At 41.6% G+C, this 27,622-nt stretch overlaps 1 protein-coding gene across 3 annotated transcripts; it reads right to left on the bottom strand.

The window, feature by feature from the left end:
* On the bottom strand, window positions 1–27,622 carry LOC109898056 (volume-regulated anion channel subunit LRRC8C-like). 3 transcript variants are annotated; one of them, XM_020492818.2, is made up of 7 exons: window positions 27,355–27,622; window positions 12,926–13,071; window positions 3,667–4,056; window positions 2,914–3,518; window positions 2,442–2,763; window positions 1,662–2,024; window positions 1–1,443 (listed from the first exon to the last, which is right to left on the bottom strand). In XM_020492818.2, the coding sequence occupies exons 2-7, from the start codon at window positions 13,061–13,063 to the stop codon at window positions 877–879; spliced, it is 2,385 nt and encodes a 794-aa protein (XP_020348407.1). In that variant the 5' UTR covers window positions 13,064–13,071; window positions 27,355–27,622; the 3' UTR covers window positions 1–876. The 3 variants fall into 3 exon arrangements, with proteins under 3 accessions (XP_020348407.1, XP_020348408.1, XP_031689414.1); XM_020492819.2 differs by having other exon boundaries at window positions 12,926–13,068; window positions 27,355–27,586; XM_031833554.1 differs by having other exon boundaries at window positions 27,350–27,544.

Raw genomic sequence — 27,622 nt, 5'->3', positions numbered from 1 at the left:
TAATGTGCATAACTCATTGATGTAATTTGTATGAATTTCAAATGACAATATACAAATGCAATGTAAATTAGTAAAGCTTGTACATAAATATAGCAGCAATACAACAAATCAAATGGAAAAGAGGGTGCAATAGCATGTGGCACAGAAGGCCAAAGCTAGAGCAGGCTAGGCTAGCAGGGGCTACATAGCATAGCACAGCACATGGCAGGCAAACAATATAAAAATTAAAATTAAAATTAAATGGAAAGTATTCAAGCAGCAATGCAATAGCCATAAAAAGCAGGCCTTAATTAGCATAACATAAGCAAAATGCTGAAAAGGTGCAACGAGGGATTAACATAGGTCAACTAGCAACTACATGTAACAGAAGAAAACATATGTTTGTGCTATCCTTCCATTCCTTGCCACGCCATGTCATGCCAAACATTGTGTGGCATATGACAGAGAATAAAGAGTCAAATATTAGCCTGGGTACAAGTACACCTTGCCTGTGACTAACCCCATTGTTAAGAACCATTTAATTACAACACAATGCCATGTTCTCTTCTGTCATGAAGTAAGACTTTGACATAATACTAAAAACATTCACCCATGATTATCACATCTGCCCCCTATAAACAAACTTAGGGTACAGTGCTTAGATTTTGATCGCGATGTGTAATACAGTCAAATCGACCATTTTGGTTGACTAGGATTGCCAGACAAACTGGCTTTTTCTTTTTGAACAGTCAAGTAAGTTGGCTTGTCCGAGCCAGAATAACCCATTGGCTACTGTCCTATCACTTTTTTTATATAGTTTAATGCAGCTTGAAGTATACCCCCTGGGCGGGACGCTAGTCTATCGCAGTGCCTTTTGCACAGATATTGTAAGACATTTCACTCAGTCTTCATTTTGTCTCGGATTTCCGATGGCAAGGTTTCAAACAGAGCGTCTTCCACCATTAGGCCACCGCGCTTCAATGCCCGGCAGAACCCAAGCTCTGGAGGCAGGAGTTCAAAATGGTTGCCCTTCAGTTCCAGGTGTGTCAATAGAACCAGGTATGAGATCTTTGGTGAGAGCAATGACAGCGTATTCTTGCCCAGCTTGAGGGTTGTGAGCTTCTTGCAAAAGAACAGCTCGTCTGGGAGGTTCTCAATCTTGTTGCATGTGACGGAGAAGTACTGAAGACTCTGTAGGACACCAATCTCCGGCGGAATAAACCGGATGTCGTTGTTGGACAGGTCCAGGTAACGAAGCTTGTTGCATAAGAACAGGTGCGAGGGCAAGATCTCGATCTTGTTGTGACTGAAGTAGAGGCGCTCTAAGCTGCCCAGCTTCTTGATGTGTTCTGGGATGTAGCAGATACTGTTGTGCCAGAGTTTCAGGCACGTCAGCTTGCGGAGGTGCTGGCAGCTGACTATCTCCTCGATGGAGTGCAGGTTGTTTTCCTTCAGGTCCAACTCCTGCGGAGTTAGAACATTTTGTTTTAAGTATAACGCCACAATATTACAGGAATTGGCATATTTGAGGTCAAGAAAACCACCCAGAACAGGGGTCGCTGGAATTTCACCATTGAAGACCTTTTCTCCACTAGGAGCTGACAGGAATAACTCCTTACATATTTAAAAACCACATTGTAGACCACTCAGATAGCAGGCAGTCAAAGTAATGCATATCATACCTGTAGGTTCGTGAGGCTGAAGACAGCATGTGGGATGCGTTCCAGGTCACAGTGCACCAGCTCCAGTTCAGTCAGGTTCACCATCTTCTTCAAATTGTTGAGCATCACCAGCTTAGTGCCGTCGTTGTAGACATACAGCCTCTGCAGGTGGCTGGACACGTCCACAATGGACTGGGGGATCTTTGTAAAGTTACTTTTGAGTGACAGGGTCTTCAGATTCTTCAGCTCCCTCAGGGACTCCAGAACCACATTCTTAGAAGCGTCAGGACTCAGTGAACCAATGAGGTAGAGCTCCTCTAGATTCCGCAGGTGGTACAGCCAATGAGGCAGCTCTCTGCTGTCATCAAACTTCACCCTGAGCACCTTAGATAAACAAAAATATAAAATGCAACCATTTCAAATATTTTACTTAGTTACAGTTCATTGAAGGAAATAAGTCAATTTAAATAAATTGGCCCTAATTTATGGATTTCACATGACTGGGCAAGGGCCAGCCATGAGTGGGCCTGGGAGGTCAATTTACTTTGTCTCCACCCACTGGGGAGCCAGGCCCAGCCAATCAGAATTTGTTTTCCCACCAAAGGGTTTTATTACATACAGAACTACTCCACCTATTAATCCCGTAGGAGGAAATGTAATGTCAATAACAAATACGTACAAAATACATACTGTACGAGACAAAAACCCAATACAACGCCAGGAGGAATAAAAAAAAAAAATATATATATATATATCCTATACGAAAAGACTACGAGAAAAGCACATGGTAGAATAGCATACCTTGAGGTTCTCTTTGAGGAAGGAGGTGGCTGTGGCGTGGATCTTTAAATAACACTGATACAGAGAAAGCTCCTGAAGGTCTTCAAGCTGGGCGATGGAGGCTGGGATGGTTACGTTGTTGATGATTTCAAGCTTCAGGGACTGGAGCTCTGTCACCTCATAGATGGTGTCTGGAAGCCCAGACAGCATGAAGAGCTGCAGCTCCAGTCTGTTGTTGTGGTTGGTCATCAGTCTCTGACGCAGCTTCTCTGGCGTCCACTCATGGTTCAGGTTCAGCTGTTTCAGTTTGTTTTCACTGACCTCTGATAGGAACACTGCGAATCTGAGAACAAGAGAGCGAAAGAGAGAAGAAGTCAAAGATTACTTTATTGTCCAAGGATGGGCAAAGGAAACTTTTACAATTGGAGGCATTGCATACTTATCAATAGCAATGAAGAGCTAAATTACTTGTACAATTACAAAGACAACGCACCTCTTAGAGTATAGTGGGTCATACTGGTCGATCATGTGCAGCATGAAGGCAAAGTCATTCTTCACGTCTGGGATGTCATCGATTCCCGTTTCCTGCCGTACGTATTCAAAGGAGTATTCCTTCAGCGAGCGGTAGAAGAGCCAGTAGGAAGTGTAGAGGCAGGTGAATCCATACACAGCCACAAAGCATAGGTAACAGTATGACAGCTTGGAGAACAGGTGGGCCATGGTGTGATTACAGGAGAAATGCTTATATCCCGTCATGTCCTGCATGTCCACATTGCACTTCACTGTGATCTGCACCTCCGAGACTAACGCACTGTTATACGCGATGATGAGGAGGAACTTCATCACTTTGAGAACAGTTTGGCGAACATACATAATATAGAGGATGTCCCCCTCCTCAACATGCAGGCGGAACTTCTTCACCTTCTCAAACAGAGCTTTGGCTTGCTCTCCTTCCTTCTTTTCCAGGGCACTAGCCGTGGGCTTGTCCACGACAATCTTCTCTGGGATGGATTTGAGGGACTGGGTCTTCTCCAGGTCGTCCAGGTTCCCCTCTACAGACACGTTGAGGATTGCTCTACTGGCACTGCACTTCTTATCCTTGAATGAATGAATGAATGAATGCACTTTATTTGACATATTAAAATGTATATAGTTCAATATAGGTTAGGTTTCTCGGACGATAGATTGAGCTTAGTCCTGGACAAAAATTATTTCAGGCATGTACACACACATATACAAACAATACCTTCTCCTCTGGGTTCTCTCCAGAAACTTCCGACAGAGCTCTGGTAGTCCAGGGGGAGTCAAAGCACTTTCCCAAGATGGAGATGAAATGCTCTATCTTAGAGCTGGAGCCTGGGAACTTGAACCAGAAGTTGCTACACACCATGAAGATCAGGGTGTGTATGAGGACCAGGTAAGGGAAGTACTTGGCGTACCAGTGCAGAGCCTTCTCGTAGCACATCTGGTTGATGAAGCTGTACTGCTGGAGGTCCAGGTTGGTTTTCAGGCCCATCATCTCGTGCATTTCCTGTGGCACAGCGGGTGAGACCAGCTCGGTTTTATTTGGTAAGAGTATTGTTTGGTTCGGCATGGACATTCTTTGGGGAAGGCAGATGATTTTGTCCTGCATCACCTGAAATAAAATAAGGAAAAAATAAGCAAGCAAGCACGATCGAAACTAGTCTGTTACAGTGATAATAGAAAGAGGGGAATATCTGTCTCATTTCCTGCACTGATTTCCCTGGTAGAGATGCGACTCAGAAAGAAAATAACCAGTTAATGTTTTAACTACCACAAACTGAAGAGGGAGACAGACTTCCTAATGCAATACTTTACCACCAAATTATTTGTTATGCTTTAACTCACTATTGCACCTTGTAAAACAATATTTGTTTTACTATTCATATAGTACTTACAACATTACAACTGCATATATACGGCTCTGGTCTGTCCAAGTAGTGAGGGTAAACATGTTCTGCTATCCACTTTGTTTTAATAATTTTGGGTATAGGGGAGGGTCACTTGTTTTTTTTTTGCGTTAAAGGAGAATTTAGGTCAAATATACTTTGCTGAAGGGAGGGCCATCCGTTTAGATTTCAGAGAGGTCAAATTTTCTCCATGAATCCCTTATTATAAATAACATTCACTCCCTAAGTACAGTCTCTAGAGAGGATTAGGAGAATTCTACACCCTCCTTTCTGTCCCCCTCTTACTCCCTCATGTACTCTGTTTCACACTCCTCCCTTTCTCCGTTGCCCCTCAGCTCTCTTTCTCTTCTGCTTCGCTTGTCTTGTTCGCCCTCGCTCTCCCTCTATATATCCCCCCTTCAGCTTTCTCCCTTTCCATATATGTGGTAGCTGGTATGTAAACTATACATGGGCTACTCTCGGTAAAAATAAAAATAAAGTTTCCCCTTTGGCAGGGCCAGTGTTTCCCCACGATTCTAAACTGAGACAGGAAATGTATTAATTAGGGCTAGTAAAAAAAACAGTCTGCTTTGACAAGGCTGCAGTTCTCGGAAGTCATCGGATGGTTGGTGTTTTGTCAACCTTGTCTCAGGGAAAGTCTTAGCATTTGGTAAGTAAATATGTTCCCTCCATTTAGTATGATAGATTACATTATGAATGGAATAGTGATCGTACAATGTCATACAAATTACAGGACGTATAGTATTATATATCTTAGCCGGTCATACAATAGCATCCAAATTGGATGACTTAACTGATCATATGTTATTTGTCACAAATACAGTACCAGTAAAAAGTTTGGACACCTACTCATTCAAGGGATTTTCTTTCATTTTTACTATTTTCCTCAAAGATGGTGTCTGGAAGCCCAGACAGCATGAAGAGCTGCAGCTCCAGTCTGTTGTTGTGGTTGGTCATCAGTCTCTGACGCAGCTTCTCTGGCATCCACTTATGAAGACATAACTATGAAATTGCTACATGATTCCATTTGTGTTATCAAAAAAGTTTTAAATTCAAATATATTTTGAATTTGAGATTCTAAGTAGCCACCCATTACCTTGATGACAGCTTTGCACACTCTTGACATTCTCTCAACCAGCTTCATCAGGTAGTCACCTGGAATGCATTTTAATTAACAGGTGTTGTTAATATGTGGAATTTATTTTCATCTTAATGCGTTTGAGCCAATTAGTTGTGTTATGACAAGGCAGGGTTGGTATACACAAGATGGTCTTTTACCAAATAGGGCTAAGTCCAAATAATGGCAAGAACAGCTCAAATAAGCAAAGAGAAACAACAGTTCATCATTACTTTAAGACGTGAAGGTCAGTCAACGCAGAACACTAAGAACTTTGAACGTTTCTTCAAGTGCAGTTACAAAAACCATCAAGCGCTATGATGAAACTGGCTCTCATGAGGACCACCACGGGAAAGGAAGACCTAGAGTTACCTCTGCTGCAGAGGATAAGTTCATTAGAGTTACCAGCCTCAGAAATCATCAATTAACTGCACCTCAGATTGCAGCCCAAATAAATTATTCAGAGTTCAAGTAACAGACAACACCAACTGTTCAGGACATCATGGCCAAATTGCTGCAAAGAAACCACTACTAAAGGACACCAATAAGAAGAAGACCTGCTTGGGCCAAGAAATATGAGCAATGGACATGACATCGGTTGAAATCTGTCCTATGGTCGAAATCTGTCCTATGAAGAATCCAAATGTGATTTTTGGTTCCAACCACCAAGTCTTTGTGAGACTTCGAGTAGGTGAACGGATGATCTCCGCACGTGTGTTTCCCACCATAAAGGAGGAGATATTATGGTGCTTTCCTGGTGACACTGTCAGTAATTTATTTAGAATTCAAAGCACACTTAACCAGCATGGCTACCACAGCATTCTGCAGCGATAGTCCAAACCAGATGGGATGGCGTATAATTTGTTTTTCAAGAGAACAATGACCCAAAACACACCTCCAGGCTGTGAAGGAGCGTAATGAGTACTGCATCAGCCTCCACAATCAGCCGTGTAAGAAAAGCAGCCAACCAGTGCTCAGCATATGTGGGAACTCCTTCTAGGCTGTTGGAAAAGCATTCCTCATGAAGCTGGTTGAGAGAATGCCAAGAGTGTGTAAAGCTGTCATCAAGACAAAGGGTTCCTACTTTGAAGAATCTAAAATATATTTAGATTTGTTTAACACTTTTTTGGTTAATATATGATTCCATATGTGTTACTTCAGAGTTGATGTCTTCACTATTATTCTACAATGTAGAAAATAGTCAAAATAAAGAAAAACTTCTGAATGAGAAGGCGTCCAAACTTTTGACTACTACTGTACATATTTGGCAGATCGCGGATGTAGGGAAATGCTTATGTTCCTGGCTCCAACAGTGCAGTAATATCCAACAATAAAAAAAAACGTGCAATTCCCCCCCCCAAAAAATGAGTTAAGTAATATAAGAACGAGATAATATGGCTTGGAGGACATACAGTATTATACATCTTTCTCTGAGACCTGGTTGCTTGTTGCATCTTAACAACAAAAGGAGAGCTACGGAGAGAATTACATTAGTGGTTAGGATAATTAACGTAAAAGGTTAGGATAACAAAAATGACCAAAGTTAGGATAATTTGCATAGCAAGTTAGCTGAATTCGGTTAAAGTTAGAATAAGGGTTAGCTAAAAATCCTAGTGACTCCAACACGCAACCTTTGGTTTGCTAGACGGTCGTGGTACACGCCCACCCATGATCCCCGACCAACCTCCCTACTGTAGTTTGTCTAAAGTACAGTAGCTAGATCATTGGTAGATATCATACATCTTGGAGGTACTCACTAATACACTATATAAACAAAAGTATGTGGACACCCCTTCAAATGAGCAGATTCAGCTACTTCAGCCACATGCATGGTGATGGGTATATAAAACCAAGCACACTGCCATGCAATCTCCATAGACAAACATTGGCAGTAGAATGGACTTACTGAAGAGCTCCGTGACGTTCAACATGGCATTGTCATAGGATGCCACCTTTCCAACAAGTCAGTACGTTAGATTTCTGTCCTGATCCAGTTGCCTGAGGCAGCTCTAAGTGCTGTTATTGTGAAGTGGAAATGTCTAGGAGCAACAACGGATCAGCCGCAAAGTGGTAGACCACACAAGCTCACAGAACGGGACAGCCAAGTGCTGAAGAGCGTAGTGCACAAAAATAGTTTGTCCTCGGTTGCATAACTCACTATACCTGCTTCCAAAGCAACGAAGCAACGTAAGCACAATAACTATTCATCAGGAGATTCATGAAATGGGTTTCCGTGGCCGAGCAGCGGCACACAAGCTTAAGATCACCATGCGCAATGCCAAGCGTTGTCTGCAGTGGTTTAAAGCGAATTGCCCAACATCAGTTCCAACCTCAATAATGCTTGTGGCTGAATGGAAGAAAATCCCCGTAGCAATGTTCCAACTTCTAGAGGAAAGCCTTCCCAGAAGAGTGGGGGCTGTTATAGAAGCAAACGGGGACCAAGTCCATATTAATGCTCATGATTTTGGAATGAGATGTTCGACGAGCAGGTGTCCACATACTATACATACACTACATGACCAAAAGTATGTTTCGTATTTCTGAGGCCAGGCTGGTTTTTACCATTTGTGAAAGCAACCATTTCTAAACACTCATTCTGTCTTTCGTAGAGACCCCTCCCTCGGCTCAAGGGACAACAGGGGATATTCCCACCCTAATAAATAGTTCCTGTCAGTGGTGTTTGGGGTTTCAAAAAATTATTAGTCATAATCTACACAGGTTTATACAGAGATGTAGCCCCTATGGGCCCTGGTCCAAATTAGTGCACAATGTAGGGAATAGGGTTAATTTGGGACGCAGACCAAGAATCAGCTAATCGAGCTCCACCCTCTCCAGCTGGTCTGAGTGGTGAAGAACATTGAAGTGACAGGCCATGGGCCACATGAATCATGACTACATCCCAAATGGCATCCAATTCCCTATTTAGTGCACTATTTTTGATCAATGCACTATAGGAAATAGGGTGCCATTTGGGACAAATCCCATGTGTTTATAAAGAGCGGGTGGGGAAGGCAGGAGGACATTTTTGGTGTGGTGCAGTGTGTGTGTGTGTTATGCAGGAATTTCTTTCCTTTCCGTTTGTATACTCCCGCCAGACTGCAACTTACTTGAACCCAACACCGGGCTGTTTGTCACTGCAGGAGAGGACACAAAGTTCTAGAGCTTGGTGTCCCTAATGACTTACTTTATCTTATTTATTTGTAAACAGCTGGTGCACAATATCTAAGGAAGTCACGGTTTTGCTCGCCTGAGCTAGAGTATCGCATGATAAGGTGTAGACCAGACGATCTACCTAGAGAGTTTTTGTATTTTTGTAGCTGTCTACATACCACCACAGACCGATACTGGCACAACGACCGCACTCAATGAGCTCTATTCCGCCTTAAGCAAACAGGAAACGCTCATCCAGAGGCGGCGCTCCTAGTGACCAAGGACTTTAATGCAGGGAAACTTAAATCAGTCTTACCTAATTTCTATCAGCATGTTAAACCAGAGGGGGGGAAAAAATCTAACATATATTAAAACATGTATTATTATTTTTTTACTCTGGACCACCTTTACTCTACCCATAGATGCGTACAATGCCCTCCCTCGCCCTCCATTTGATAAATCTGACCATAATTATATTCTCCTGATTACAAGTAAAAATGAAAGCAGGAAGCACCAGTGACTCAGTCTATAAAAAAGTGGTCAGATGAAGCATATGCTAAACTACATGACTGCTTTGCTAGCACAGACTGGAAAATGTTCTGGGATTCTTCCGATGGCATTGCGGAGTACACCACATCAGTCACTGGTGCATAGATGACGTTGTTCCCACAGTGATTGTACGTACATACCCCAACCAGAAGCCATGGATTACAGGCAACATTCACACTGAGCTAAAAGGTAGAGCTGCCACTTTCAAGGAGCAGGACTCTAACCCAGAGGCTTATAAGAAATCCCGCGATGCCTTCCGACGAACCATCAAACAGGCAAAGCGTCAATACAGGACTAAGATAAAATCATACTAAACTGGCTCTACAAGCCCTGCCAAACCTGACGAGCATCAAACTATTACAGACGACAAAGGGAACCACATCCGAGAGCTGCCCAGTGACACAAGCCTACCAGTGACATGAATAACTTATATGCTCGCTTTGAGGCAAGTAACACTGAAACATGCATGAGAGCATCAGCTGTTCCAGATGACTGATCACGCTCTCCGCAGCCGATGTGAGTAAGACCTTTAAACAGGTCAACATTCACAAGGATCAGGGCCGGACGGATTACCAGGACGTGTACTCAGAGCATGTGCTGACCAACTGGCAAGTGTCTTCACTGACATTTTCAACCTCTCCCTGACTGACTCTGTAATACCAACATGTTTCAAGCAGACCATCATAGTCCGTGCCCAAGAACATGAAGGTAACCTGCCTAGCCATGAAATGCTTTGAAAGGCTGGTTATGGCTCACATCAACAACATTATCCCAGAAACCCTAGACCCACTCCAATTTGCATACCGCCCAAGAGATCCACAGATGCAAGCTCTATTGCACTCCACACTACCCTTTCACTCCTGGACAAAAAGGAACACCTATGTGGGAATACTATTCATTGACTACAGCTCAGCGTTCAACACCATAGTGCCCAAAAAGAGCATCACTAATCTAAGGACCCTGGAACTAAACACTTCCCTGGATCCTGGACTTCCTGACGGGCCGTACCCAGGTGGCAAGGGTAGGTAACAACACATCCGCCACACTGACCCTCAACACAGGGGCCCTTCAGGGGTGCATGCTCAGTCCCCTCCTGTACTCCCTGTTCACTCATGACTGCACGTTCAGGCACGACTCCAACACCATTATTAAGTTTGCAGACAACAATAAGACGGACAACAATCTCTCCCTCAACGTGATCAAGACAAAGGAGACGATTGTGGACTATAGGAAAAGGAGGACCAGGCACGCCCCCATTTTCATCGACGGGGCTGTAGTGGAGCAGGTTAAGTTCCTTGGCATCCACATCACCAACAAACTAACATGGTCCAAGCACATCAAGACAGTCATGAAGAGGGCACGACAAAACCCATTCACCCTCAGGAACTGAAAAGATTCATCATGGGTCCTCAGATCCTCAAAATGTTTTACAGCTGCGACATCGAGACTTAAGCCACCCTAGTCATAGACTTCGGGCTGCTTCCGCATGGCAGGTGGTACTGGAGCACCAAGTCTAGGTCCAAGAGGCTTCTAACCAGCTTCTACCCCCAAGCCATAAGACTCCTGAAAAGCTAAACAAATGGCTACCCAGACTATTTGCATTGCCCCCCCCCCCCCCACTGCTAATCTGTTATCTATGCATAGTCACATTAATAACTCTACCTACATGTACATATTACCTTAATTACCTCATTTCCCAACTCTGAGGATTGTTTTTTTGGGGGCAAATAAATCCTCTAAATGACAATATTTTTATTTGGAATTTGGGAGAAATGTTGCCAATAGTTTATAGAATAAAAAAATATTTTAAAAATCGAATTCTACCCAAACACATAACTATAAATAGTCAAATTTGAAAAACTGATAATTTGGCAGTGGTCTCTTAATTTTTTCCTGTATATATTTTTTATTATTATATATCGTTTTTGGAGTAGGACTACGATGAGAGTTAAAGAACACGAGAATGCAAGTATATACAGGTTAATGCCAGTACCTCATTCAATGTACAGGGGTACTGGAGTGGTTGAGGTGGTATAAAGTACCAGTCAAAAGTTAGGACACACCTACTCATTCCAGGGTTTCTTTACTTGGACTATTTTCTACATTGTAGAATAATAGTGATGGCATCAGAACTATGAAATAACACATATGGACCAAAAAATATATATATATATGATATATTTGAGATACTTCAAAGTAGCCACCCTTTGCCTTGACGGTTTTGCACTTTCAACCAGCTTCTTGAGGTAGTCACCTGGAGCATTTCAATAACAGGTGTGCTTTGTTAAAAGTTCATTTGTGGAATTTCTTACCTTCTTAATGTGTTTTAGCCAATCAGTTGTGTTGTGACAAGGTAGGAGGTGGTATACAGAAGATAGCCCTATTTGGTAAACAATCAAGTCCATATTATGGCAAGGACACCTCAAATAAGCAAAGAGAAACAACAGTCAATTATTACTTTAAGACATGAAGGTCAGTCAATCTGGAAAATTCAGTTTCTTCAAGTGCAGTTGCAAAAACCATCAAGCTCTATGAGAAACTGGCTCTCATGAGGACCGCCACAGGAATGGAAGACCCAGAGTTACCTCTGCGGCAGAGGATAAGTTCATTAGAGTTACCAGCCTCAGAGATTGTAGCCCAAATAAATTCTTCATAGTTCAAGATTAGTAACAGACACATCTCAAGATCGACTGTTCAGGTGAGACTGTATCAGGCCTTCATTGTACAATTGCTGCAAAGAAACCACTACTAAAGGACACCGATAGAAGAAGAGACTTGCGTGGGCCAAGAAACACAAGCAATGCACATTTGACTGATGGAAATCTGTCCTTTGGTCTTATGAATCCAAATGTGAGATTTTTGGTTCCAACCGCTGTGTCTTTGTGAGACGCAGTGTAGGTGAATAGATGAGCTCTACGTGTGTGGTTCCTACTGTGAAGCATGGAGGTGGTGTGATGGTGTGGGGGTGCTTTGCTGGTGACACTGATTTATTTAGAATTCAAGGCACACTTAACCAGCATGGCTACCACAACATTCTGCAGCGATATGCCATCCCATCTGGTTTGCACTTAGTGGGACTATCATTTGTTTTTCAACAGGACAATGACCCAACACTGCCAGGCTGTGTAAGGGCTATTGACCAAGAAGGAGCGTAATGGAGTGCTTGCAGATGACCTGGCATCTACAATCACCCGACCTCAACCCAATTCAGATGGTTTGGGATGAGTTGGACCGCGGAGTAAAAGACAAGCAGCCAACAGTTGCTCAGTATATGTGGTAACTCTTTCAAGACTGCTGGAAAAGCATTCCAGGTGAAGCTGGTTGAGAGAATGCCAAGCATGTGGAAGGCTGTCAAGGCAAAAGGTGGCTACTTTGAAATATCTCAAAATAGAAAATATATTTTCATTTGTTTACACTTGTTCGGTTACTACATGATTCCATGTGTTATTTCATAGTTTTGATGTCTTCACTATTATTCTACAATGTAGAAAATAGTACAAATAAAAACCCTTGAATGAGTAGGCGTGTCCAAACTTTTGACTGGTATTATAGTTTAAAAGAAACAAAATATAAAATAAAATATGACTGTTCTGGCAGACTGAACTACAATAGTAAAACTTACTCCGTTTTGCCCCCTGGGTATAGGCTTATGCTTTAAAATGTTTAGAACATGTATGCACCCCTTAGGAACAATAGTTTGTTCATAGATAGTCCGGCTTTTTATGGAAGAGCTTTTGAAGCTGTTGGATGTTACTGACCTGTAAGGTGCATCCGAACACTCCGATCATTAGCATGACCACAGAGAGGTAGTCTGTGAACACATCCCACCAGGGCTTCAGAACCCGGAACTGTGGCTGCTGTTCCGAAAACTGTCGGAACTCCGTCACAGGAATCATGGCTCCTGCTGGGACAGAGATGAAATGTAGGGGTTGTTTATAAACAATGTATAGCTTCAAAATATGTTTAGTCCTTATATGTGCCAGTTATTACAAACATAACTGCATTTATGAATTTGTGGTGTGGTGACATTTCTCCATCCCCATCCCTTAGCTTTAGAGCAAGTGGCAGGCCTGCCTTTTGGTTGAAAAACAAATAAAGGATTGTGCCCTTAAGCCTCCATTTAAATCCCCTTGTCACATTCCTGGAGGATGCCCACCATACAGGTTCATTATGTCCAGCTTCCAGACTAGTTGATAATGCAGGGGGAAATCCTTCACAAGACGACACTAGGATCGAAGTTGACGTTAAGCATTGCCTTCCGTACAACCACTCCGTCAAACAAACCAGCCCTGCCAAAATACAGCAGGCCCCAATATGGCCATGTTTGTTTTACATTCAATTAGGATCATACGACAGGCCTTTCACTGCAACTGTGAATCAAAGTTTCCTTTCGGTGTGAGGTTTGATGGATTTCAACTCTGCTTCCTATCATGCTGTCAAACATGACACAAAAAAACTATTGTAACTAATGGTGTATAATTCTCTTTGTGATACGGTTAAAGATTTGAATGTACAACAACAACAAAAACCTCACTTTTGGCAGTTGTTTAAGATCAATTTCGTGGCTGGCAATAGACAAAACAATCTGCCTGTTAGGATGGATAACTGAATCAGTCTAAAGCAGCAGAATATATGGAGTAATCTCAGTTAACCCAGATTTAAGTCTCACATGATTGGTCTCCTGCTTGATTAAGTTCTGGATCCATACGTGAGAGAAGAGATGCTAGAACGAGGAGCGGAACCGGCACGAGGAGCTCCATCCACCCTCTCTATTTGCAAGTTAATGGCCGAAATGTACCCTCCCCTTCCGAAATTTGAAAGACGCTAACACCTGTAAAATCGTGATTTCTCCAAATAACCAGTGATGAAAAACCCAACACAATTACTGCTGCTTGTTATCCCACAGTACCAATTATGTTAATGGAGATCTGGCCACGAGAGAATGCAAATGGAGCAATGCTTTAGCATCATCAAGGCCTTACAAACATATGTCTATCATGTCTACAATGACTTTACTATCCCGGATTGAAAAAAAGCACCACCAACTGGTGGGTCTCTCTGAAAGAGGTGCCAGTTAAATATAGGTAGAATCGTACTGGCGCCTCTTTTAGGTGTGGCAATGACTAATAGGAGACAGATGAACAGAAAACTCTTTATTGCAAACACTTAAAGATGCACTATGCAGAAAATCGCTCCACCACTTCCTGGTTGCTAAAATTCTAATAGCCTCATTTCAGTTTGTGTGACTAAAGCAAGAAGTGTCTAAACTGCAGTGATTTTTATTTTCCATAATCAAAAATAAAGTATTTTCAGCTGTTTGATGCAAAACTTAAGAACAGAAATAACTCACATAGAACTATTAGAATATTAGCTACATATTCTTAGACTTGCTTTCAATGAGAATGACATATCTATAACTCAAATTTCTATATGTGAATTTGGTCAGGTCACCCAAAATCTTACATATTGCCGCTTTAAGACACACCAACATAGCAAGAGGGGACTAGTAGAAGTGATTGTGGTTTCTCTAATAAAACAAAGAATAGAGAGTATGTAGAATAGGCTAAACATAGCACTCAATATAAACATAGCAGTGGGCTAGCACACTAGGCTAGGCCAGGGTTTTGTAGGCTAGGCACAATACAAGGCATTCAGGTAAACTATCATTTGCAAGGCTAACAGTGATGGCCAGCAGGGCAATGTACAGTGACCAAAAGGGCTTTCACTGCACACAGTAAACAATAATAAGGCCATGGGAACAGGCACAGATCAGGCACTGCCTTTGTTGACTGGAAGGGGCATGTGCTCTGCAAAATGCCCTGATAGTACTATTTCCCCCAAAATGTTTTTTGTATACAATTGTCATTGTCATTCTGAACCCGCTGCCAGCAAGTAGTCATTAAATTCTCATCTATACTTCAGAACCAAATACTTGCACATCTTGATTGTAACCAATGACCAATCAGCATTGGCAAGCAAAGGCAGACCAGATTACAATCCAGATTACTGACCAAAAATAACTGGGGTTTTTTCCCTCCAGTTTTGCCTGGCAAAAACAGAGTAGGCCTACATTGATCATCCATACAAAATAAAGTGTAGCATTTACTACTGACTCATCTTTGCCAGAACAATTTGAGTGAACATTTAAATTCATTGCATAAGTATTCAGCTCCCTGACTCAATACATGTTAGAAACACCTTTGGCATTGATTACAGTTGTGGGTCTTCTTGGGTAAGACTATAAGAGCTTTGCAAATCTGAATGGTACAATATGTGTCCATTATTATTTTGAAAATTCTTCAATATGTTGGAACATGGCTAGACAGACATTTAAGTCTCGCCATATATTTTCAAGCAGACTCAAGTCAACATTTTTACTTGGTAAGCAACTCCAGTGTAGATCTGACCTTGTTGTAGGTTATTGTCCTGCCGAAAGGTGAATTCCTCTCCCAGTCTCTGGTGTAAAGCGGAATGAAGCAGGCTTTCTTCCAAGATTTTTCCTGTGCTTAGCGCCATAATTTATTTTTATCCTGAAAAACTCCACTATTTACAGATGTCAAGCATACCCTTACCATGATGCAGAATCCACCATGATTGAAAATAAGGAGGCAGTTACTCAAAGATCTGTTGGATTTGCCCCCAAAATGCATGTTATGTAATATTTGTATGTATATTTGTATTATTTTCGCACTGTCATTTAGGTCATTATTGCGGAGTCACCACAATGTTGTTGAGCCATCCTCAGTTCTCCCATTACAGCCAATAAACTCTGTAGCCATTTTCAAATCAGTGACCCCATAGTAACATCCCTGAGCAGTTTCCTCCTGTCCTGCAGCTCAGTTCAGAAGGACAACTATCTTTGATGTGTCTGTGTTTTTTTATACATAATCCACAGCATAATTATTATACTTGACCATGCTTAGAGATATTCAATGTCTGATTTGTTATTGTTACCCATCTACCAATCACTGCCCTTTTTTATGAGGTTTTCAAAAAGCTCCCTGGTCTTTGTACACTGAACAAAAATATAAACATGTAGTGTTGGTCCCATGTTTCATGAGCTGAAATAAAAGATCCCAGAAATGTTGAACATACACAAAAATATTCTCAAATGGCACATATTTACATTCTTTGTTAATGAGCATTTCTCTTTTGCCAATCCATCCACCTGACAGGTGTGGCATATCAAGAGGCTGATTAAACAGCATGATCATTACACAGGTGCACCTTGTGCTGTGGACAATAAAAGGCCACTAAAATATGCAGTTGTGTCACAATGCCACAGATGTGCCAAGTTGCGGGAGCATGAAATTGGCATGCTGACTGCAGGAATGCCCACCAAAGCTGTTTCCAGAAAATTGAATGTTCATTTCTCTACCACAAGTCGCCTCCAAAGTAATTTGAAAGAATTTGGCAGTACGTCGAACCGGCCTCACAACCGCCGAATACATGCTTGGCGTTGTGTGGGCGAATGGTTTGCTGAAACATTGTGAAGAGACCCCCCCCATGCTGGCTGTGGGGTTATGGTATGGGCAGCTTTAAGCTACAGACAATGAACGCAGTTGCATTTTATTGAATGCAATTTGAATGCCCAAAAATACAGTGATGAGATCATAAGGTCCATTGTGAGCCCTATTTGTGTGTGTGTGTGTGTGTGTGTGTGTGTGGAAGGGGGGGGGGGGGTATCCTGTATTCACAGACATGTAAAATCCAGAGATTAGGGTCTAATGAATTTATTTCAATTAAGTGACTTCCTCATATGAACTGTAACTCAGCAAAATCAATGAAATTGTTCAATACTTGACTGAGGGACCTAAGAGATGTATGTAATTGGGGACAGCACAAGGGTTAGTCGTTCATAAAGTATGTCACAAAGTGAGTCCATGTAACTTATTGTGATTTGTTAAGCAAATGACAGGCTACATTTGCACAGCAATTGTGCGTGCACATGCACGTGTGCGCATGCACGAACATGCACGCACAATCACTGTGCAAATGTAGCCTGTCATTACAGCCATAAACAGTGATGCATTTTCAAAATGCAAAATAGGCTACATAAATAAACTGCATTTTACACCTGCATTTGGAGCTGGCATTCATTCATGTTAGCAGCCAATATCAGCTAGCGATATACAGTGCCTTGCAAAAGTAATCAGACCCCTTGGATTTCTTCACATATTGTTACAAGGTGAGATTCAAATGTATTTTCTCAACAATCTACACAAAATAAAAGTGTAAGATTTATTGTTGTTTTTGTTGATCAATAAAATTCCATAACTAAAATATAGTAATTGTTTAGTAATTATTCAGCCCCTTTGTTTAGGCAAGCCATTAGGTCATGAGTAACATTTGACTTAACAAATCACAATAAATGACATGGACTCACTCTGTGGGGAGGGTCATGTGTTTTGTACCACTCCTTTTTGGGGGTCATCCACTGGGAAACATGATGGTAGTAACAAATGGAGTTGGGTTGGATATAGTAATGGTAGGCTGCAGTATTTCTTTAACTGGAGTTGTGTTGTCATTGTTAATAAGTGCAGCATTTATTCTAGTTTAAAATTATTTGCTAAATACTTTACTCAGATTGTGCTGCTTTACCCTCCTGTAATAATTGCCCAATGAGTCTGACCGTGGTTGCGGGGAGAATACATTTTGGGTGTACTTTTTTTGTTTCAGCACATGCCCCCCAAAATGTCTGTGCACAGCCCTGCACAGGAGCAGCCATCTTAGGTTACATAACAACACAGTGGCCATCTTGAGGCATATAGTAGCAATGACCGAGCCTGTACTGGCTGGTCTAAACATAAACAAGCAGGTTTGAATACACCCAAACACAGTGAAGTCCACTTACTATATCATGGATGCACTAACACTAGCGTGTGTTGTCAGAGTCCAGGGCTTCAAGAGAAAGGTCCATTCATTGTGGCCCCGCTGTTTGTGTGCAGGGCAAAAGTTATCAGTGTTCCTTACTCTGCCACTGCTTTCTGAAGATGAAAGAGGCAGGAATTGGGTATCTGTGATCCCAGATGACTGCCTGTGATTGGCTGACCCCATGGTCTGATAAGGCAACCCTAGCAACCTGGCCTAGCAACAGAGGTGTGAAGTGCAAGTTTATGGCCCTTTAGGCTCCAGCGGGGATTGGGCGCCTACTTGGTGCAGTTGGACACATCTTGGGGATTTCTCAGGGCCAGAGAGAGGGTTTTCTCCACTGATGTTGCACGTCTCAGTCTTTCCGTCTCTCTCCCTCTGGTCAGCTTTAGCAATCTGCTTACTACGGGTATCACTCTGAATTCTATACAAATTATGAAATATAACAGCAATGCTTTTGTAAACACAAATAGGCCTACCATATAACGTGTGATTTACTGTATACAGCCCATTACGTCAGAGTGTACTAAGTTTCAGCTTAACTGTGGGAAATGCCATATACAACTGACTGATGTTCTAGACAGGATAACATAGAAATAGAATCACTATTTCTGATCACTATTGTGATTCTATTTCTCTTACAGTATCAGCATGATTCTATTCTGTCTGCACTTTTGTGCAAATGCAAATGCAAAATTTAAAAAAAAATACAACTTAGAATGGTAACCCAGATACCAAAAACTTTTCCCACGCTTGCCATTTCCCGCTGTCGCTATGCCCATGGCTATAAATTCCTACCGCCAGCGAGCGAGTGGAGTTTGCCGCTCAAGACATGATTTGCATCTCCGGCTGGTAGCCTCCATTCAGAAGACCGCTAAGCCGTCGGCAGGCCACTTTTGAGTCACTGGCGTTTAACATCCACTCTGAGGACAGCTATACGCCCTAGGCAAACCATCTAGCCATGAAGTAATTCAAAAGACAATAGCCAGGAATTTCTCGACTCAAATTAGGCCTGCCACCATCCAGCTAACCACAGCCAGCCAGAGGCTACAAACTGTTTTTGTTGTGATCTATAAACCTTCCCCTACATTGTGATTTAAAGTTGATTTGCCAATTTAAAATAAACAGACAGCGCATTGAAAATAATTGAGGATGACAAAAGTGATACAACTAATAATTTACAGTTTATAGCCATTAATAGCATTAATTGTATGTACTAAGCTATATTTAAAGGCAATACCAACTGTTCGAGTTGCTTTGTGAGAGATGCCACTCGCTAAACCACTTCACACAGTATTGATCACTATCATTAAGGGTGAAGTTGTATATAGTCATGCAGCCAATTCAAGTCTATTGTATTGAGGCCATTAATACATAGCCTACATTCCAGTGTCAGAGGAAGGCCCAAAAAATTGTCATAGACCCCCCCCCAGTCATACACTGTTCTCTCTACTACCGCATGGCAAGCGGTACCGGAGTGCCAAGTCTAGGTCAAAAAGGCTTCTCAACGGTTTTTACCCCCAAGCCATAAGACTCCTGAACAGGTAATCACATGGCTACCCGGACTATTTGCATTGTGTGCCCCCCCTCCCAACCCTCTTTTTATCATATATGCATAGTCACTTTATCTATACATTCATGTACATACTACCTCAATTGAGCCGACCAACCAGTGCTCCTGCACATTGGCTAACCGGGCTATCTGCATTGTGTCCCACCACCCAGCAACCCCTCTTTTACGCTACTGCTACTCTCTGTTCATCATATATGGATGGTCACTTTAACCATATCTACATGTACATACTACCTCAAATCAGCCTGACTAACCGGTGTCTGTATGTAGCCTCGCTACTTTTATAGCCTCGCTACTGTATATAGCCTGTCTTTTTACAGTTGTTTTATTTCTTTACTTACCTATTGTTCACCTAATACCTTTTTTGCACTATTGGTTAGCCTGTAAGTAAGCATCTCACTGTAAGGTTTACCGCTGTTGTATTCGGGGCACGTGACAAATAAACTTTGATTTTACATTTAATTCGATTACCTGTTTATTGCTTCAAACTATGTTCAAATCGAAGCCACAGTCAATGTTGCAACTTGCAATGTAAATTTAAATGAATAGCCTGCATTGTTAAACTTTAGGAACCCATAGCCTTTTGTTCTGTGACCACAGATCGTGGAGGGTAAACTCAAACTACTCCCTTTTTACCCTCCTTTGCCAAGTAAATGTTACTTGCATTAGATATCCATAGGCTGCTACAGTCTAAGACACGAGGAGGTGTGGTATATGGCCAATGTACCATAGCTAAGGGCAGTTTCTATTCACGACACAACAGCATTATTAGAGCAGTAAAAATAAGTGTTGTCATACCCACGGTATACGGTCTGATATACCACAGCTGTCAGTCAATCAACATTCAATGCTCGAACCACCCAGTTTGTAATCTCCTACAACCTTACCAAAAGAGAAATGCACACTACTTACAGTAGGTGGCAGCACCTCTTAAACCCTCAAAGAAGTAGCTGGAAAGCCCAATGTCATCCCTGTTGTAGTAGCTATAGAAAAATGGCAACGTTAGGCTTTTGTAAATAAAGAACAGATTAATTGTTTGTATTTATCACCACCGAACGTTTTGAAATACCGAATGTATACTAGTGGCATCATGTTCATGGGCCTGGATTTTGAGTCATTGAGAGCGATTCATGTTGTCTTTGTAAAAACTTGCTGGAGATATACCTATATGTTTATCTTTCTGTATAATTGTTTGGTACATTTTATTTATTTTTTTACCATCCAGAGCATTAGAAAATGTTTCTAGTTTACTAATATGTTCATGCACCAGATTGGAACGCAAAGCCTTTAAAATTGTTTTGTAGTGTTAAATCGGCTGGCTTACCATCTGCTTGTGACCATGCTAGCTGAGTTACTTACCTAGGTAGCTTGCTAAAGTTAGATACTAGCTAACAACATGTTTCTTCTTCTTAGAACTAGTCGTCTCCCTATAACACAGACGCCACTTCAAGGGGCAAAGAGTCTGAATAAAAGAGAAGCATTATTATTTTCAGATGTGCTCGGTCCTGCTAAATACTGATGGAATTTCAGAAGAGAAACAAGACCCTTTATTCATGTAATCTGTCTATCAAAAAGGGCACTGGACACCCACAGTATAATATTCAAGACAGCAGCATGTGGATGACAGCTATGAGGTATGTAGTACATTCACTTAGCCTAAATGACACTATGATTATCTGTCCAGTTTTGAACAATATGTTATTGGATTGAAAAGTAAACTAATTTTTCACGAGGGTAACTTTTAAACCTTGGTTTTATTTTTCAGGGCAGAAATCCAAGGACTGCATTTCTGCCCTGTTTTCCTGCCAAAGATTCCAGCAAGTTATTCAGGTGCTTAGGAGTGAGCAAGCACGTGAGAACAAAACTTGCACATCTATTTTTGGTGTATAATTGTTTTCAGGAGTGTGACAGTGATTAACTGTCGTCACACACATTTCTTTATTTTTACTATTTTCTACATTATAGAATAACAGGGAAGACATCAAAACCATGAGATCGTGTAGTAACCCAAAAAATTCATTTAAAAAAGTTAAACAAATCAAAATATATTTTATATTTGAGAATCTTAAAAGTAGTCACCCTTTGCATTGATGACAGCTTTGCACACTCTTGGAATTCTCTCAACCAGCTTCATGAGGCAGTCACCTGTAATGCATTTCAATTAACAGGCGTGCCTTGTTAATTTGTGGAATTTATTTCCTTCTTAATGCGTTTGAGCCAATCAGTTGTGTTGTGACAAGGAGAGGTGGTATACAGAACATAGCCCTATTTGGTAAAAGACCAAGTCCATATTATGGCAAGAACAGCTGCATAAGATAAGTTCATTAGAGTTACCAGCCTCAGAAATTGCAGCACAAATAAATGCTGCAGAGTTCAAGTAACAAACTAATCTCAAAATCAACTGTTCAGAGGAGGATGCATGATTCAGGCCTTCATGGTCTAATTGCTGCAAAGGAACCCAATAATAAGATACTTGCTTGGGCCAAGAAACACGAGCAATGGACATTAGACCAGTGGAAATCGGTCCTTTGGTCTGATAAATCTCAAATTTAGATTTTCGGTTTCCAACAGGCGTGACTTTGTGAGACGCAGAGTAGGTGAACGGATGATCTCCACCTGTGTGGATCCCACCATGAAGCATTAAGGAGGTGGTGTGACGGTGAGGGAGTGCATTGCTGGTGACACTGTCGGTGATTTAATTAGTATTCAAGGCATACTTGACCAGCATGGCTACCACAGCATTCTGCAGCGATACGCCATCCCGTCTTGTTTGCGCGGGAATATCATTTGTTTTTCAACAGGACAATGACCCAAAACACACCTCCAGGCTGTGTAAGGGCTATTTGACCAAGAAGGAGAGTGATGGAGTGCTGCATCACTTGACCTCATCCCAATTGAGATGGTTTGGGATGAGTTGGACCGCAGGGTGAAGGAAAAGCAGCCAGCAAGTGCTCAGCATACGTGGGAACTCCTTCAAGACTGTTGGAAAAGCATTCCTCATGAAGCTGGTGGAGAGAATGCCAACAGTGTGCAAAGCTGTCAAGGCAACAGGTGGTTACTTTGAAAAATCTAAAATGTATTTTGATTTGTTAAACACTTTAAGGGTTTCCTAATTCATTATTTCACAGTGTTGATGTCTTCACTATTATTCTATTATTATTACTATGTAGAAAATAGTACAAATAAAGAAAAACCCTTGAATGAGTAGGCATGTCGAAACTTTTGACTGGTACATGTGGTATCGGACGCTTGAGATGGATAACATGAATACCTTGTTAGCCTATCAACAACAGGCCAATGGAGACCAGGCTGAACCAGGACACCGAGCTCCAGGTGAGACTTGTGAGTGTGCTCAGAATTGTATATAGCCATTGTTTTGTCCCGGGAAGAAGCAAGAGACGTTGAACTTTGACATTGTTGTTGCGGGCATAATAAACTGACGTGACAGCAGCATTTTCTAAATTCCTCCACTCAGAATTATAACACAATATTACATTTAAATAAACTTAGCAAACAAAAGAAACATCCCTTTTTTAGGACCCTGTCTGTCAAAGATAATTTGCAAAAATCCAAATAACTTCACATGCTTGTTCAATGAACCATAAACAATTAATGAACATGCACCTGTGGAATGGTTGTTAAGACAAACAGCTTAGAGACGGTAGGAAATTAAGGTCACAGTTATGAAAACTTAGGACACTAAAAAGGCCTTTCTACTGACTCTGAAAAACACCAAAAGAAAAATGCCCAGGGTCCCTGCTCATCTGAGTGAGCGTGCCTTAGGCATGCTGCAAGGAGGCATGAGGACTGCAGATGTGGCCAGGGCAATAAATTGCAATGGCCGTGCTGTGAGACACCTAAGACAGAGCTACAGGGAAACAGGACGGACAGCTGATCATCCTCGCAGTGGCAGACCATGTGTAACAACACCTGCACAGGATCGGTACATACGAACATCACACCTGAGGGACAGGTACAGGATGGCAGAAACAACTACCCGAGTTACACCAGGAATGCACAATCCCTCCATCAGTGCTCAAACTGTCCGCAATAGGCTGAGAGAGGCTGGACTGAGGGCTTGTAAACCTGTTGTAAGGCAGGTCCTCACCGGCAACAGCGTCACCTATGGGCACAAACCCTCTGTCGCTGGACCAGACAGGACTGGCAAAAAGTGCTCTCAACTGACGAGTTGCGGGTTTGTCTCACCAGGGGTGATGCGGGTGTGAGGCGATGGTCAAAAAACCTGTGGCATGTCACGCGACCACTGTGGAGGGTTGCCGGCCTCCCAATTGCTCATTGTTAACTGGGAACCCACTGGGCACAAACTGGTTGAATCAATGTCCTTTCGACAATAGAATGCAATGTGATGATGTTGAACTAATGTGGGGAAATGATTGGATTAGCAAAAAGCCAGCAATGTAAAGGCATTTCGTGATAGTCTTTTTTTCTACCCTAAATCCAATGAGATGGTTAACATATAGTCAGGTCCATAATTTTTGGCACCCTTGATAAAGATGAGTAAAAAAAAAATCTGTATAAAAAAAATACAAATACTAAGCTATTGTATAAAGAAAAAAATGGGAAATTATATTTTATACTCAGAAAAAGAGACTTTGTTTAACAAGTAATAAAAATATAATTTTGACCTATGGCCACCGCTCTTTTCAATACTCTATAGCACCCTCCCCTTGAGAGGATAATGACACAGCCTTTTTCCTAAAATATTTTATGAGATTAGAAAACATGTTGGGAGGGATCTTAGACCATTCCTCAATACAGAATCTTTCCAGATCCTTGATATCCTTTGTCTGCTCTTATGGACTAAACTCTTCAATTCAAACCACAGGTTTTCAATGGGGTTCATGTCCAGAGACTGAGATGGCCAATGCAAAATGTAGATTGTGGTCAATTAACTATTTCTTTACGGATTTAGTTATTTTGTTGATGGAAGGTTCACTTTCGGCAAAGTGTCAGCCTCTTAGCAGAGGCAACCAGGCTTTTGGCTAAAATGTCCACATACTTGGTAAAGTTCATTATTCTGTTGACAAGGGCTCCAGGATCAGTGGAAGCAAAATAGTCCCATAAGATCAAAGATCCACCACAGGTATGAGGTACTTTTCTGCATATGCTTCTGTTTTCCAACGCCAAACCTACCACTTGTACGCATGGCCAAAGAGCTCAATTTTCATGTCATCTGACCATAGCACTGGTTCCAATCCAAGTGCCAATGCCATTTATCAATGGTCAGATGACATGAGAATGGAGCTCTTCATATAACACACATTTTTGCTTTGTAGCACCTACATATGAAACATCATGGAGTCTTAAAGGAGGCGTGGGTAAGGTCAAAATGTCTTAAAGTATGCCAACTTTTATTAATTATTTCTCAATTATTCTTTTAGATACAGATGTTTGTATGGAATCACTTAATTAATGTGTATACACAGTCTTCGGCACTAAACAACCTCTATCAAAACATGTCTCAAGGGAGCTACAACTAAATATTTTTGTACTTACAATAACACAGCTGCACTGTTTTACGTCACTGGGGCCAAGCGTCCTGCCATCCAGGACCTCTATACCAGGCGGCGTCAGACGAAGGCTCAAAAAATTGTCAAGGATTCCAGCCACCGAACTCCTAGACTGTTCTCTCTGCTACCACACGGCAAGTGGTACCGGAAGTCTAGTTCCAAAAGGCTCCTTAACAGATTCTACCTACAAGCCATTAGACTGCTAAACAGTTAATCAAATGGCTATCCGGACTATTTGGACTGACCCCCCTTTTTTTACACTGCTGCTACTAGTGTTTATCATCTACGCAGTCACTTTAACTCTACCTACAGGTACATATTACCTCAACAAACCTGTACCCCTGCACATTGACTCGGTACCAGTACCCTCTGTATATAGTCACGTTATTGTTATTTTAGTGTTACTTTTTTCTTACTTGAGTTAATTGTATTTTTATTTAGCAAATGTTTTCTTACTTGAAAAAAAACGTCAACATTGGGCTTGTTAGTAAGCATTTCACAGTAAGTCTACACCTGTTATATTCAGTGCACTTGACAAATACAATTTGATTTTTACTTTTTGATTTAATCTTAAATTAGACCGTGCCAGTAACAAACCTCCATCTTTAACCAGGGTTGGTCAGCATACAACTTTGTCTGAAAGTCAGACAGATTCTCATAATTTCACTGTGGAGACTATACAGTACTACTAACATCTCTAATTCTCAATCACAACATTGTTTCCTTGAGGAGTTCCTGAGTCTCATGGAAATATTGAATGTACCTCTGCAAGAAGGATGGAAGACGTAAACATTCACCTAATGAACTTGAAGTGTCTATATTACTCATAACTTCAACTCTATATGAAGTCTCAACGGGTGGTTAATTAATGCAACTGTACCAAACAGTATACTCTATCAAAGAAAATAACTGTATGAGGGTTTAACTTAACTACGGGCGGGGCTTTCGATCATTTTTAGAAAATGGTTCCTCCCTTGCCTAGATTAGTTGTTCGCCTTGTCACCAGAGTGAGCTGGCCTGGCTGTCCGGGCAGCCCGGGTCTTATCCTATGTCTGGCTCTTCCTGACAGGAAACTCTGCAGATCTCTAACACACCCTGGAGTCACTTGGACTGCCCAAAACAGACTACGATTGCATTCAAAATGGAACCGAATATTTTACATATAGCACTACTTTTGAGCAGAGCCCTGTTGTGCCCTGGTGAAATAAACAACAACACTACAATATATAGGGAATAGGGTGCCATTTGGGAGACATGCATGTCTGGATAGTTCACACCCAGTCCCCAGGATAACACATCCTGTCCAAGATGGGTTCATTAGTTATCCATAAGGACCACAGAAAAACACTGCAGAAACTATTAGACTCCAGGGTCACTTTGAGAGTATCAGGGGGTTAACTTGTAACAATAGGTATTAAAATGTTAACAAAAACACAATAACGTCAGACATCTTTTAACAATAACTTGTACAATGAAAATCCCAAATATTATAGGTTACTACTAGTACTACTACTAAACTGCATAATGCAAACTGCTGAGCCTATTGGCTGACCTTAGAGCCAAATGTTCTCCTTGTTCAACTTCAAACCACATAATGGGTTACAAAACTTTCCCCCAAACCCATAAACCACCCCCTCTACAGGATAGACAAACTCAAAGCCATTAGTAAATTCGGCTATACAGTATAAATCTAATCTATGGTGTAAATTCTCGCCTTGCATAAATAGGCCCTGAAAGGCTACTGCTAACCAATTATTCATATGGCCTGTGAAGCCATGGGGTGGAGAAGAATATTTTAAAACTCATTTTCTATTATTTTCTTTTTAGGAAGAGGGGGAAGAGGTGGGGGTATATGTGATATCATTATCCAAACTCGAGAAATCGCCACGACCTCTCCTATTTCTAGCCTTTAAACAAAATAATAAAACATAGGCTGTGTGTGTGTAAAAAAAAAAACGAATTGAGATATGTGGCGTATGCTAAAACTCAATATTAGCACCCTTCAGTAACGGTGCCAGTGATGCAGGAGGCTCGGTTTACATGGGCTATATACAGGCGAAAGTTATCTGTATCGCTTACCGGCAACAATGTGTGAGCTAATTTACAGTAAAACCCAAATACAGTCCTTGATAATGTAACGAAATGCATATCGTAAACAACATGGACCGTTACAACCAATCATAAATGTATACAATAACAACATTTACCTTACCCCTAGTGATGTCCGTCCGAAAGCCTAGGTTCTATAGAAGACGTCGATGGGTGTTTTTTAGGAGAGCGGCGATCATGTCCTTGTGGATCTGTGCACCGTGTTCAGTAGGCCTACGAAAAAACAGTGTGGAACGTTAAACTAAACTGTGTTGTTCTGAACGATCAGTTTAAAAAAACGTGAGGAGTGGGAGAACGCTATAAGCATGGCAGCTGCCTTTGAATACGTCACATTCCTTCAAGCCACACCCCGCCACACCCACCAAACGGTT

This window comes from Oncorhynchus kisutch, linkage group LG10, assembly GCF_002021735.2.
Source record: "Oncorhynchus kisutch isolate 150728-3 linkage group LG10, Okis_V2, whole genome shotgun sequence".
In the NCBI taxonomy this organism is placed as follows: domain Eukaryota; kingdom Metazoa; phylum Chordata; class Actinopteri; order Salmoniformes; family Salmonidae; genus Oncorhynchus; species Oncorhynchus kisutch.
The sequence above is the reverse complement of the archived record's forward strand: the minus strand, read 5'-3'. Positions and strand labels throughout refer to the sequence as shown.